The following is a 14,849-nucleotide window of genomic DNA, read 5'->3' as shown; positions in this document are numbered from 1 at the left end:
CACCTCTGTGGGTAACGGCGTCAAGATATTACGACTGCCCAGAATATTTCCAATATTTTCAGTATGTGAGGCACGTATTTTGAAGCGAGACTGTTATATATGACCTCGCTCGCGGCGTCTTCGACGTGACGATAACAGACCCTGCCACACCGCTGCGAGGCACATTGCCATGGATTATACGACCGCACGAGTGTTTATCTACGAAATAAGTGTTTATTTTCGAGCGCAGAGAGACGCACCGGTCTTGTCAGCGTGGCCGAAGGGCGCTACAGCTGTAGCCAGTAAATTCTACACGCTCAACGCGGGTGTGCAAATTTACACACCGGGTACAACAGTTGAGAATGAGAGCTCTTTCCCACTCTCCTCCTCCATCTCCGCTTCAGCGAGAGTGGCGAGGAGTCCACCTCAAGGCTTCGATAACTTCGATTCGCATAACCTTCTCAGTTTCTCCAGTTTTCTCCTCCGCCGATTGTGCGTGCGACCAGCAAACAATCCCCACACGCTCTTTCTCGTGCTACGTCCCGTCGGCGCGCGTTTTCCGAACTGGCTGAGCGTGTTCGCTCTATCTTTGGCCGGTGCGAACAACATCGGCGCCGACGACGAAAGGAGGCGTGAGCTGCCAGAGCATCCGAAGGTCCGTTTGACGGTGCGACATCGCAGAACCCGAAACACCTCAATCGTCAACGCGCGACATCGGGAGCTTCTCGATGATAAACACGCGCAACGGACGACCGAACCACGACTTCGGGAGTGGTGACTCCGGTGGCAACAACGACAACCCTTCCACCGGCATGATACTGTGCATCTTCAACTGGCTCCTCTTCAGCGTCGAGCTCGCACGCTTGTTCGTCCGGCTCGCGCTGGCGTCGGTCGAGTCTCTGTACCGCACCCTCGTGCCCAAGTCGAGGAAGGACGTCTCGAACAGTGTAGTAGTCGTAACGGGAGCCGCTCGAGGTCTGGGACGCGAGATAGCATGCTCGTTCGCCAACCTGGGAGCCAAGGTTGTGCTACTCGACATCGATCAGGTGAGTTTGTCGGAGCGCACAGCTAAGGATTTTGTGCACTACGCGCAGCCAATGCGCTTCCGACAAAGCTTTAAGTCTACCAGCTCTTTTTTTCTTAACTATTTAAATGCTTAGTTCACCGTGATGACAACACCGCATTGTGCAGCTGCACCAGCCTGTAGAAGCAATCTCTTTTGTTCCTATGAAATCTCTCCCATGTTAACTTGGCACTCCGACTCCGCTCCCACGTTTGCGTGCACATAAATACCGATAAAGTGCTCTAAGGAACGACCGCAGCCTCGCTGCAGCCGTTGCACAATTCGATAGTAATAATTAAAAAAAAAAAGCCGTAGCTCTCATTTGGTAGAGCATCGGGCGCGTCGTCCGAAGGTAGCAGGTTCGAGCCCTTTCGGCAGCAAGTTGTCTTTTCTTCCTCTTTACTTTCCTTCACGATTACTACAACACTCTCAAAACAGTACATTAACTACTTCTCTACCTTTCCTGGCTTTATTATCTGTTTGTTTTCATTGAGTTTATCGCTAAAAGCTACCCGAAATAGCGGTGTGGTGTGCCATGTGTGTGGACAATCTTTTTAGTACTTTTCTCGCGCGCCTACTTGGTTTTCCTTTTGAATTATATTTACATCACTCGTCATGCTTACGACTGGCTAACGCCAACTTTATCTAAAGACGCGAGCTGTTTGTATAACCAATTCAAGTGCTTGTCCGTACCCTGATGGCTCTTTTTCTCGCGTGTATACCAATGCATGGACTTCCCTGTCGCGCGCCGTACTCCCCACCCTCCCCCTCTTTTGTTTTTTGTTTTTTCCTTATACGGTGTAATACCAACTTTCTCTCCCCGTAGCTGTTGCGCCGTCGATTGCATTTCTTGTCGTTTTCAATGCGCTTCCCCCCCCCCCCCCCCCCTCCGATTCTTATTTCTTTCCTGCTCACGGGCGCGTGCCCTTGAGTGGACGAGGAAGAAATCCACAAGCCATCTCGATACATAAGAATTTTTTTTTTGTTCTGGCGTTTCTTTCTCCTCATTGTTGTTGTTTCCTTCTTTTTCTTTTTTGCGCCTACAACTATTACGTCGCGACGATCGCTACTAGACAAGTTTAGAAGTTCACGGCAACATTTGATGCTAGGCCAACAGCTTCAGATGTGCGCTCTCTTTCATCTTTGTTCTCAAATTTTTTATATCCGAAAGGCGCGAAATATTCAATTGTCGAGTTATTTCACACCCTGAGAAAAGTTCTTTTGTCGCTTCATGATCATTGCGCTAGATGGCCCATCACACCGAGAATTGAGTATTGCAAGCACACTTTGCCTGGCGAGGTGACACTTGCTCTGGGCCTCACATGCTGTTGAATATGTCAAGGGTTGCTTACTACTTGTTGCATGATCGAAACCATTGCTCGTTCACCTAAAAATATTGTCATCATGGTCCATTTCTCCTCGTCTTTGTGAAACGTACATGCTGTTTATTTGGGAAAGTGGCATATGTTAACGTTGTTACAAGAGGTGTGTGAACAGGGATTTTTCAGACTGAATAAAATGAGATAACTAGTCCGTAAACAAGTAGTCTCTTGAATACTTTTTGACTACTGAGCATTTGCAAGTTTGTAATTTATAATTACAATAATCATAAAACAGTTTTCCTATACTATTATTGGTAGTTTCTTCGTTACAAGCACCAACGAAACACCTATAACAAATGAAGCAAATTCATCTCATGCACATAACTTTTCATGGGGTATGAAAGATTATTCCACCTACCAAAAATGACATAGCATGCAGGACCATGATGTCCTATGCCCTGTCTATTTTGTAGATTTGTACTAATTTTGTGTGTATTCTAATACAGTTGAGATTGTGAATTACTCTAACTATTTGAAATATATTCACATTTACGACTTCAAAGGAGCTTCACAGATTTTGTCTTTTTTTTTTTTTTGTACTTTCATGTCGATAAATGTGCGCAGATTTTCATCAAGTGCTCGATAGATGCTGCCTTGTTAGATTAGGCTCCTGCAAATAACTTCTCTTTGCACTGAAATAATTTAACCATAACGTAGGGGCGAGTGCATCCTAGATGAACCAGATTATGAGTGTATTCTTTGCAGTTGTCTTAGCTAACTCACTTTCAATGTTTACAAATTAGTTAAAGTTTAATTATATTAACTTCGTAACGTTTGCCTTAGATCATAGGTTTCATTTTAAAAGCTGCTGAACGAGCTTAGAAAGGCAGATTGAAATTGTTTGCTCACTGTTATCTTGTTTGTTTCTTTATTCAAGCTGAGAAGAAACCCCACGAAGTGGGAAAAAAAGAATGAGATAATTGTTCTCTCGCACTTTTAGATGATAGTGCTATCATTTGTGTTCCGAGGTGGCAAAGCAAGTTGTAAAAGAAAGGTTTCTGATGAGTGTGTTTGCATTCGGGTTCTTTGTTTGCCTATCTCTGATATCTTGGGACCAAGGCTCACTTCAATATTCAAAGCAAAGTGCTTGCTGGACGCTGTTATTGCTTGCTTACTTTCTTTCAAAATGTGCACGCAGCCCTTCTTTGTTTCGAGGCGTGTTTGAGAGTGTTGTCGTTTGTGCATTTGAGAGCCTGGTTCTGTAGTTCTATTTCTTGTACACCCTTTTCAGAGCCCAGAGAAAAAATAAACACCTTAGTGATAAGATCGAGGAAACAATTTTTATTATGTCGCTGCACGTGTGTTGCAACAGTTACTGGTACAACTTTACGCCTTGCAATGTACATTAAAATATTTTCATGATTAGCATTTGTTTATTAGCTCGTAAATTTCACTTCAGAAGTCTGCCTAAGTAGCTCAAGATAGCTGTGAACAATGCTCTGTTAGTTTCTTCCATATTATAGAAATGTATTTCAAATGCTCTTAAACCTAATACACCTCGTTGTCGATATCACATGTATTGGCAAAGAATTTTTGTAACAGTGTCTTCTTACATGTCTACATATTAGCTTCTCACCACTTTTGAACTTATTGTCAATTCCATAGGAAGTTTACTATATCAACAAAACAAAATGAAGTAACATAGTGACAAAGTTCATCACAGACTAACATAAGCAGGTCATTTTCTCTCTATATGTTTAAAACCCGTCATGCACTAGACATCTAAAGTTCTTTTAATACGAATGTCAAGTGTGCGTGTGTGTTTTTGCCTGCCGACAGCTTACGATGAATAAAGCCACTGCCAGTATGCTTGAATTAACAAACGAAGCTCATCTGGAGGGCATCTTCAACTACACTTGACTTCAAACCTAGTATATCCTTTGAAGTTTCTTCCTGCAACCCTGCCTCAAAAGGTTGATGCTAATTCACAATGTCGAGGATCAAAGATGCCTGTATTATACTGGTTATGAATGAATGTTAGACTTACTTTGCACCTTTCACAATCTTCTATGGCACATTGCAGCCTTTATATTTCTTTTTTGCTCATTTAATTCAAACTAAAGCTACATATAATTATACCCCTCCACTATAAATAACATTGGCCTACTACATCTTAATTGGCTCTTATTTATTGCTTAATTTTGATTATGCCAATAACCCAAGACTTAAACTATTTGATAATTTTGCAATTTTTCTTTCATACCTTTTGTGCCATATCGTATCTCTCTTTTAGCTTGTCAATGGAGAACCACTGAAATTCTGCAGTAAAGTTCAGTTTATCGGCAAGTTGGTACTACCCTGTACTGTGAAAGTTAAGCAATGTTCCTTTTTTTTTAATCATGAATCAGTACAATAAATTTCACGTCGATTGTGCAGGCACGCAACAATGAACTGGCCAAGACAATCCGGGCATCAGGCGGGAAAGGATTCTCGTTCACATGCGACGTCACCGACGAGGACCAAGTGAAGAACACAGCGCAGAAGATCGGCCGGCTCATCGGAGATGTGGACATTCTGGTGAACAATGCGGGCATCGCTCAGGCCATGCCCATCCTCAACATGAACCCAAACCAGGTCCGTCGCACCATGGAAGTCAACACCCTGTCCCACTTCTGGGTAAGTGATATACAGTAGACTCTTGGAAAACATACATCTATTCAGTGGAACTGCTGCTTAAATGAAACAACTGCCTCTAATATGATTGATTTCGTATTCGAATTCCCCACCCCTGTTCGTCTCAGTAAATGGAACCGCTAATTCAAGAAAACATTTTTCCTGGTCCCTTCAGGTTTCGTTTAAAGAGTGTCTACACTGTTTTCATGTCATGTAAAACAAAGGGAACTATGTGTAATTCTAGAACTGTAAACTTTTCTAAGACACCTTAAAAGGTGCAAGGAATAAAGATTGAGTTCACCTTCGCCCTCACTAGTCTATTATCATAAATCTAATTTCACATTAATATGACAAGAAGGAAATTCCAGGCTGCATTTTATCAACCACAATGAAAATTCTAGGCAGTGCATGTTTTGTTTTTTTACCTGGTTTGGACTCATTGAGGAAAGCATATTGTCAGGTTTGTTTATTCTTTCTGGTTCATTTGGGCAGTGTGTTCAACGTGATTTGTGGCAGAATGTTTGAAAGCCTGAATTGAGGCATTTATGGTCACACCTGGCACTAAATCTTAGGTAATCTCAATGAAGCAGCTGACCATGAATTATAATTTTTCTAATCATGTCAATTTGTGACGTACTGAAAACTACTAAGTTGGATAAATCGGAAGCTAAGGTGTCTTTAATCGTTGTCTTGCAAAGGTTTGAGGTTAGGCATTTACTTCAGAGACATGGATGTAAGAAGTCGTGGGGTAATCCTAAAGTTAGAAGGATCAAGTTTAGGCAAGTTCATTAATTTTGCACTGAATAATTGACCATATTGATGGTTCACATAGAGATATTGCCTAGTTTCTTTGTCATGAAACTATATGCCAGATGCATTTAGTGTAATGAAAATGTGGATTGTGGATCGGTTGAGCAATAACACATTGTTTCTGTCTTGCTTGTGCTCATAATATGGCATTATAACTTCCATAAAATCGAATGCGTCTTGAAAAATAACGTTGTCTTTCTATATATTTTGAGGGAACTTGGTTAACACAGTTTTGACATCTGAAAGATGGAAGGTTTCACAGATATAGCTGCTTTTGTATGGGCTTTATGCAGTTCATAGTACTGCTTTATGTTGCATGTCTTTCATATTGTGACGACATCAAAACAGAGGTCTTGCCGCAGAGATTGAGACACCAGAAGCAGGTCGATCTTTTTTAATTAGAACGCGCAAGCGAGTTCTCCTTCGTCCATTTCCTAGTCCTTCGTGGCACATGCTCAACTGCCGTCTTTCTTGAGCAAGCACGTGACAATATTCTTTCAGCCACACTAGAACATTTTCCATTGTCTGCAATTGTTACTGACCAAAAGATTGGCCATAGGAACAGTAAGTACTAGTTAATAATAAATTTTAACATGGAAAATTTTTCTGCTTTGGGTAGTACGAAATCGAAAAGTGAGCAGTGGGTGTGCCACAAAAACACTGAGAGTGGTATCTCGCTCAGCCCTGTCAATTTTACTAAAAAGCCTGCGAGTGCACAAGATGAGGATGGTAACAACTATGCCTGGTTTTCTTACAGCGGGCACTTATTGCAGCAAGAATGGGGACAGACCTTATTCCTCTGCTGCTGGTAGTTGTAATAAATTAATTATTCATTATTATTCATGAAAGTTGTGCATTTGGGTTTGTGATTGTGTTATTGAAAGCGTTGGTCCAAAGCAAGCGTGTTTTATTTTGGTAAACTTCGTTTGGTTTCAGATGATCCAGGAGTTCCTCCCCAAGATGCTTGAGCGCAAGCAGGGACACATCGTGGCGGTCTCTTCTCTCGCTGGGCTGGTGGGAGCAGCAAACTACACCGAATATTGGTGAGTGCAAGTACCAGGTCGGGCTTTTCACATGATGCTGGCTTTTTGAAGGCACTCTACACCTTTTCAGCAATAAGATTTGAGATGTTAGAATTCACCTCTGTCGTACCTGCTTGCGGTTTACGCTCTTCTTTCATACGTCCGTGGAGCCGCGCATTTGAATGCCACCAATGGCGCCGGCGTTTTAGTGGCATTCCCCAGCTTCTAGGTTTAGGCTTGCATTCAACCCAAATCGATGAATCAACGGGGTAAGGGTTCGAGCGAGTTCAGTAATTCGCAACTAACTCAAAAGAGCTCTTTTATAATGGCTCAATTATGCATACTTACGGTGAATGTGTCAAGTGGTCAGGAGAGGCTACAGAAGCAGGAAAAATTCATACCACAGGAGACAGGGCCATACTCAGGATTTTTTTTTGGGGGGACGTATATATATGTATAGAATAGCTAACTTTGGCAAATGGTGGTCAATAGGAAGACGTGTTGATACTTCAGTATCACTGGACAATGTGTCAAGACCCCCTCAACTCCTCCCTAGTTACGGCTCTGACCCTAAAGGACCGACCAGTTCTCTGTTGTCATTGTCAAACACGGTAGCACTCTGGTGTCTTGAACCCAGCTCACACACTGCCTTTAGTGGTGTTAACATTGTGTGTCATGTCTGCAGGTTATCTTTCATTTTGATTATGCATTCTGTTAACTTTTCTACAAATGTTATTTGGAAGTACGGTAGCACCATGCTTGTTGTGCTTTGTTTTCTTATCTTTTTTTACTCTTCTCTTTAACGAAGATCAGTTAAATTGACGGTGCAGTCTAGTAAGTTTAGCGTGAATAAAGGTGCGCCAGTCTTGAGCCTTGGAAACCGGGGCAAGAAGCTTAGATGTGAGAACCACTTGCTTTTATCAATCTGTTTTTCTCATCACCGGCCCAACCAAGCCACCTGATTGAGGTAATTGCTTTGCCTGAGTGTAAACAACTTCCCGTGATGAAGAATGAAGAAACAGGCAGGCTGTTATTAGTGTAAGGTCATAAAGGCAGTTTTGACCTGGTAAGCTGTTTTGTCTGCTTGCATTTTGCAAAATTTCTAGATTCTCCGAGTATAATTCTCGAGAGGGTAAGCATAATCATTTCGCTTGTCAAGGAAGGCGTGTACAGAAACTGAACCAGTATATCAGTGCAGTTTTAAGTCTAAAATATAAAACAAGGTTTTGCATCGTATGATAAGGCAGGAAAGATCTTTTATTAGAGCTCATCGCCATGTACTTGAAGACTTCGTCATGTTAAATGGCATTCATGTTAAACTTTCATGCGCCGATATTCGCATGCCCATTCTATTGACACTAATAAGTATCAAGAGCTCTCTATTACTTGAAGCCCCGCCGCGGTGGTCTAATGGCTAAGGTACTCGGCCGCTGACCCGCAGTTCCAAGGAAGGACCGAATCCCGGCTGCGGCGGCTGCATTGCCGATGGAGGCGGAAATGTTGTAGGCCTGTGCTCAGATTTGTGTGCACGTTAAAGAACCCCAGGTGGCCGAAATTTCTGGAGCCCTCCACTACGGCGTCTTTCATAATCATATCGTGCTTTTGAGACTTTAAATCCCACATATCAATCAATCAATCAATCTACTACTTGGAGGCTTGACTTGTTAGCCGCCACCAATGCGGCTATCAACTGTTTGGAGACCTTTCATAGGACCAGTAATGTAGACAACATATGCCACTGTTTACGTATGCCTGTGACTATATAGCACTATGTTATTGAATGCAAATATATATTTTCCAATAATCACAGAACGTAAGAACATCTGAGCAGCATGTTCCAATGACGTGCATTTAACTGGTGTATTTTTTCCCAGGCATTAAATCAAACTTGACTGCTTGAGTACCTGCTTCTAAGCTGTCAAGGTTCCTACCAGTTTGGTTAGGAAATCACTGGAACGCTACATTCACTTTCTACGTACTTTTGCAGCGCATCGAAATTTGCGGTGATGGGCCTAATGATGTCGCTGGAGCGAGAGCTTTCGCAAACCGAGGCAGGACGAGCCATCCGGCTGACCACCATCTGCCCCGCCGTGCTGTCCCACGGTTTCTCCAACATGGGACTGCCCTACCTGAGTGCATGGTGGGTGCAGCAGGTGTCATTCTTTCATAGGCTTATTTGTGGCGACCTTTGGCATAGCATAAAACATTTACTTAAGCATTAGTGTGCGTGTCAGCATCAACGCAGGCACAGAGTTTTCTAAATATACACTAGAGGGAGCTCTGATGCTGATGATGTCTATGGAAGCTGAAACGCATGGCGCTTCAGCAAGCATGGGAATTATGAGTATGACATGAATTTTCCTAGTCTTTGTATTTTATGTTTGTTCTGGCTTCGCGCGGCCAAAAAAAAAAGGCAAATGTTCCGCAGTTACGCTTCACCACCCTAATCTTTTAGGCTTGCCACTTAAAATCAAGTCACGAAGTGAAAAACAGTTTGTTCTTTCCTTCAGAAAAAAAAATCCAAAACACAGCAATAAACGAAGCCACTTGTGCACTTCGCCGTCGCCAAGCCTGAGGACCAGGCAAATTTATGTCATAACCTTATTTCTCATGGTCCCTGAACCATCGCAGCACCAGTGTTTCCTCTAGCTAATTTTAGGAAACTGTATGAATGCAAGCACATGTTGCACTGTGTGGCACAAGCTAGCCTTTTATTAACATATAAAGGAGTGAAACACCAACTCACATGGTGCCTGTGCGCAAAAACACCGTTTACCAACAGCCCAAATCTGTACAACTGCATTCCTCCTTTTCGTTTTTCTGTGGAAAATGGGCAACTGATCAAACTAAATAGAAGCAGTAGCACCATCTAGATGCAGCTGTGGTGAACTGATGTTGCTGTGCCACTGATTACGAGCGTATCTAAAAAAGGCAGCTATTTCATCGCCAGCGTGTGTCTGGATGTACATCGTTACTGAAATATAAAGGCAAGTATGAGAGCTAACGTAGTATGAATGAGTTGAGCGGACTAGGCTGATGACTGCAGAATGGAAGTGGATGGCTTATGCTTTGGTAAGCACCACTGTGTTGCTCTGATGGCTGCAGCTGGATGAATTTCTGATAGCAAGACAAACCCACATATGTGTTCCTTTGATACAGCTGCCATGTCGGGTTAACGCCAATTGTGGTTGGGTGCCATGCGTTCAAGTTGATTTATGTAGCAGTGTCCAGGGCTAACATCCTCGCAACCACACGCTCATCATATCAACTCATCGCTTCTGGTATTGCTAATACTCATTTTTCTGTTTCCACCATTGTGCAAGTGCAAACAACTGGATATATAAACATCTGCAACTCTTGAACATAAATCTGTGCATGCAACATTTATACACATATTGGGCATCATTTCATGGCGTGTCGCTCAAGGAACAATTACAGCATGGTCACCTTTCCTCCGCATGCTTTGCGTTCCCAAGGTACGCGGGATCTGCTGAATTTTTTTAATGTAGCGGTATAAAAAAACATGTTCAATGTATTTCTATCCACCACAGTCCTTATTTCATTGTTCTCTACAACAGTGTTCTTATCTGGACCAACAAGGCAAACATATTCTAGAATTGTGTCAGTTTTGGCAAGCTGTGAAGAATTTGAATGTTTATAACCAATGCAGAGGCTCGCTATTCCTTTTTTGGGTGTCCAAGGGTGTTATATTTTGTTACTTCACATTCAGTCTAACAAATATTGATTGCGAGAAATTGAACTTGTTACTTGTTTGGGTGTAGGTTCCCCCGAATCTTTCCCCCGGTGGATGCCAAGGTGGCGGCCCGTGCTGTTGTCAGCCGGGTGCTCCGAGACCAGGAGCTGATCATTCTGCCAGAGAGTTTCAACCTCATCATCAAGCTTTCCCTGTGAGTGCTGCTTCTGAAGTAGTCACAGTTGTTAAGGGACAGAAAGTGTAACTACATGCATACATCTTGCACAAGTTCAGCGGGCTTCATTGTCTCGCCAGTCTTGTGTGGCAACCTTGTACACCTCGTTTTGGGGCGGGAACACCGATACCTTCTAATGACTCCACTGTGTGGTGGTGCAAGGTCGGCAAGATAACTTCAGTAGCTGACAGAAAGGTTTATTGTAGCGGCACATAGAAGTACAGAACTTTATATTCTGCCTAGTTGGCTTGAATGTTTGACAAGGCTCTGGAGGGTTGTAACGCTGGCTTCTCCATCTTCTGACTTTTTTTTTTTGTAAGTGGTAAAAGTGTGCGGGATAAGAAATTAGTGTGTGGTAAATTTAATGACCATTTCAAAAGTGTATTTATAAGTGATGACAGTTGTCTACCATGCTTCTCTACAAAACTGCCTTCCCTTCCTGACCTTACTATTTCAAAACATGGCATTCTAAATTTACTGTTAAAGCTTGATATAAAGAAATCCCCAGGACCTGATGGTATCCTGAACTGTTCTTTAAAGCTTTACCCAGAGTGCTGTGCGAAATACTTTAATGTTTTGTTTACAAGATCTGTTAACAAGGAAACATTACCGAAAGACTGGAAAATTTCTAGGGTGAAGCCTTTGCATAAATCAGGGGATAAAGCTTGCATAAAAAATTAGAGGCCAATTTCATTACCTTAAACTTCCTGTAAGCTCTTAGAGCATATCATTTACAAACATACAATTAGTTTTCTCTATGAAGATAAAGTGTTAACAGATAGGAAGCATGACTTTACAAATGGCCACTCGACAATCATGCAGCTCGTTGAGATTGTACATGACTTCGCTAACAGTGTGAACAAAAGAAAACAAACAGATGCCATATTTATGAATTTTAGCAAAGCATTTGATAAGGTCTCTCATGTTAAACTTCTTAAGCCGGGCGCTGTGTTGAAAAATGAAAAAAACGATAGAATGGCTTACAGCCTAACTGACCGCTGTCAGTTCAATGATGTGGATAAAACCGTGTCAGATATAGTTTCTGTCAAGTCTGTCATTCCACAGGGATCCGTTCTTGGACCACTTTTCTTTTTGTTATATATCAACTGTGTGCTATATAAAGAAATAACAAATCGGAAAGACTAGGTTAGCTTAAACAGGGATTTACTATGGTAGTTCGTTGGTGTAAGCAATGGTGCATCAATTTTGAAAAGACTGTGTACATGCGGGTAACATTAAAAAAAGAAGTGCTAATATACCGCATTTACTCGCGTATTGAACCCACTTTTTTTTTTTCAGAAAAGTTGACGTCAGTTTGGGGAGAGGGTTCATTGCACAGGAGAAAGAAGTCATGGGAGTTATAACAGTGAAAATTTTGCATGACCGTATTGCTTATTTTGGCCCGCAAAATGCGCGAAGAATCATTTTTGTTGCTCAATGTTTTTTTTTCTCCCATAATGAATGCGCACGGATCGGACCTCTACATAGCAAGTGATCTCTCGTGGTTAAAACACCTTGACAAAGCGCTAGCAAATTGCAGACGTAAGTTATTCTTTTTAAGGTGTGTAATAAAATAGTCAACACCAGCAGTATGTTTGTTGGCATATAAAACACTCGTACGTCCTGCTTTAGAATATGCCGTCGTCTAATGAGATGTTCACTAAAACCGAATAGCAAACTTTCAAAGCTTACAGTAAAAAGCTGTTCGATTCATCTACAATATGTATGGCCGCACATCAATCACTAACCTTGTATCTCAAAGTGGCCTACCTACTATAAGTAATCGAAATCGTGTATGTTGTGTAAAATTCTTTTTTCAGTTAATAAAAGGTCAGTACAAAATAGACACGTCACACCATGCATATTCAACAAATTATGCTACCAGGCACACACACTCACTAGCTGTTACTTCATTCACTACAACACGTGTCAACTGTTTCAAGTACTCTTTCTTTCCTAGAACGATAGTCGAGTGGAACAAACTGCCCAATAAAACTGTTACACAGGGCTCACTGTCGCAATTGTAGTCACACCTTCAGTAGAAATCAGTTTCCGTGTCTAACCGAGATGCTTCATGCGTTTTTTTTTTCTTTCTTTTTTACTTGTGCTAACGGATATTCTGTGCAATTTGAATTAGAATAATGTTGCTTGTCTTTTTTTGTCTTGAAAGTGCGTCAGTAAGTATTTTTATATGTTTGTTTCCCATTGTTATTTTTCTGTTGTGTTCACCTGTTATGTACCATGCTGCCAAGATCTTGAAGAAAGATCGCAGTATCTATAAATAAATAAATGTTTTGACTCAACTCCACAATTAAGGCCAACTTTTGTTTAGGTACGATTTGACAAACTAGAGCTTTGATATCTCAACCTCTCTAACGTTACCATTTCTCTTGCCTTTTCCAGTATTCTTCCCCACAGTGTGGGCAAGATCGTGCAGGAGTACCTTGACTACATGGTGAACCCCATGACCGATGGTGGCACAGTCTTTTGATGAGCCTTGACCGCCTGTCGTCTCCCTCGCCTCTGGAGCTCGCACATTTGAAGTTTAAGGGTCGACAATGGCAGCGGAGAGAGGTAGAGTGCACACACATAGAGCGTCACTTTGCGCGTGCTCTCCTTCTGTCGATTGTCGTTGTCTCATGCTTTACATTTCTGACATGCTAAACCAACACGCCCAGTCCACCATTCTCACTTCAGGGCTCAGTCTTGAAGTCGCCAAGTCTCGACTCAGCTCGGCTGGGCCAGCTGCAACCTCACTCTACACACCGCCGTTCTCCACGTTCTCCGCTTGAAGGGCTTTACTTTGAGTCATAGAAGGTACGGAAATTTTGCATTTGCTGGCTGTAGACCACTTCCAGAGCCAATGTTCGCGATTTTTCGCTGAAAACAAGTTTACTGTAGACACATGTCTCAATCGCAGGTGCAAACACCAACGAACGCAGCTATGCCACTTGGTTTTGAGTTTTCGAACCTACAGACGAACCTTTGTTGCAGCTACTGGCAATCCCTCCAGAACCTTATCACTTCGGAGGGATTGCTAGTAGTAGTACTACTCAGTTGAAAAAATGTGGTGTGGCTGGCCTTGCTGGAAACTGAAGACAACAAGTAGACTCGCATAGTATGTGGGTTCATATGTTAACGTTTCACGTTTGAATGTTAAATGTTTTTACTTTCTTTACTCCGCAAACGATTTTCCTCTTTGAAGCATTTGTTTGTTTTTAGAGATTTATGCCCAGATCCATCATGTGTTGTTGGGCAACTGCAAGCAGAGGTGTGTTACTGACAAACTTCTGATTTCTTGTACTATATGTGATTTCTAGCACTTCAGGTGAATTTTTTGACGGCTGCCTTGTCTCCTCAGCCTTCAGACGTCTCCAGTTATGGTGTCCCATTTTTATTGTTTAATTAAGAAGTGATGCATATAAGGTAGTCATATAGGTATTTCTCGTTGCCACAGCGTTATGCAGCTGGCTTGAGGCACTAGCATTGTTATAAGGCAGCTCAGGAAACAGAGCACCAACATGTAGCTCAGGAAAGCTTGCTCTGTATGCAGGTCTCCAAGAAGTGCACAGAAGGTTCACATGTATTATATATAGTTATGTTACTTTATATGAAGCACTTAACAAATCCAGTTGATAAATTTTAGTACCATCATCATTTGTGGATTGAGAGTTGTCCATATATTAGTATTATTTTCACATCTTGTTTTGCATGGCATAGGAACTGCCTTTGCCTCTTTGTCAGACTCAACTGCTCAGTCTAGCGGTTCTAGCTCAACTTCAGTGTTTGGCATAGAGCATTGCCTGTGGTATTGTAAATTGCGTTTCGTTCTGTATCATCACTCTGGGGTTTTTTTTTTTTTTTCGTTTTTTTCATGTTTTTTTTTTTTTTTTTGGAGACTGCTTATATGATTGGTGGCAGGCCAGTTTGTCAGTTTTAATGTCGTGAGTCAAACAGGGATCAATAGACTTGGAAGTCCGCAGTGATTATCTTGTCTTCTTCAGTTAATATTCACAAGATGATCTGGTGCTCATTAAGAAGGTTTCATGGC

At 42.0% G+C, this 14,849-nt stretch overlaps 1 protein-coding gene across 3 annotated transcripts; it reads left to right on the top strand.

Annotated features, from left to right (window-relative positions):
- Positions 1-583: 583 nt before the first annotated feature.
- LOC119170559 (short-chain dehydrogenase/reductase family 16C member 6) lies at positions 584-13,604 on the top strand. 3 transcript variants are annotated; one of them, XR_012893849.1, is made up of 7 exons: positions 584-1,025; positions 4,801-5,040; positions 6,784-6,890; positions 8,857-9,009; positions 10,652-10,777; positions 13,202-13,372; positions 13,496-13,604. XR_012893849.1 is itself a non-coding variant. In XM_037421751.2 (6 exons), exons 1-6 carry the CDS (start codon positions 708-710, stop codon positions 13,287-13,289), a joined length of 1,032 nt encoding a protein of 343 aa, XP_037277648.2. In that variant the 5' UTR covers positions 584-707; the 3' UTR covers positions 13,290-13,427. The 3 variants fall into 3 exon arrangements, 1 of the variants encoding a protein (XP_037277648.2); XR_012893848.1 differs by having other exon boundaries at positions 13,477-13,595; XM_037421751.2 differs by lacking the exon at positions 13,496-13,604 and having other exon boundaries at positions 13,202-13,427.
- The last annotated feature ends 1,245 nt before the right edge of the window (positions 13,605-14,849 follow it).

The sequence above is a fragment of the Rhipicephalus microplus genome, chromosome 2 (genome assembly GCF_043290135.1).
Source record: "Rhipicephalus microplus isolate Deutch F79 chromosome 2, USDA_Rmic, whole genome shotgun sequence".
In the NCBI taxonomy this organism is placed as follows: domain Eukaryota; kingdom Metazoa; phylum Arthropoda; class Arachnida; order Ixodida; family Ixodidae; genus Rhipicephalus; species Rhipicephalus microplus.
Note: the sequence above shows the minus strand (reverse complement) of the source record. Positions and strands in the feature narration are given on the sequence as shown.

Coding starts and splice junctions, on each gene's coding strand:
- LOC119170559 (XM_037421751.2), top strand. CDS start 708: ATGATAAACACGCGCAACGGACGACCGAACCACGACTTCGGGAGTGGT. Junction 1,026..4,800: donor TGCTACTCGACATCGATCAG/GTGAGTTTGTCG, acceptor TCGATTGTGCAG/GCACGCAACAATGAACTGGC. Junction 10,778..13,201: donor CTCATCATCAAGCTTTCCCT/GTGAGTGCTGCT, acceptor TGCCTTTTCCAG/TATTCTTCCCCACAGTGTGG.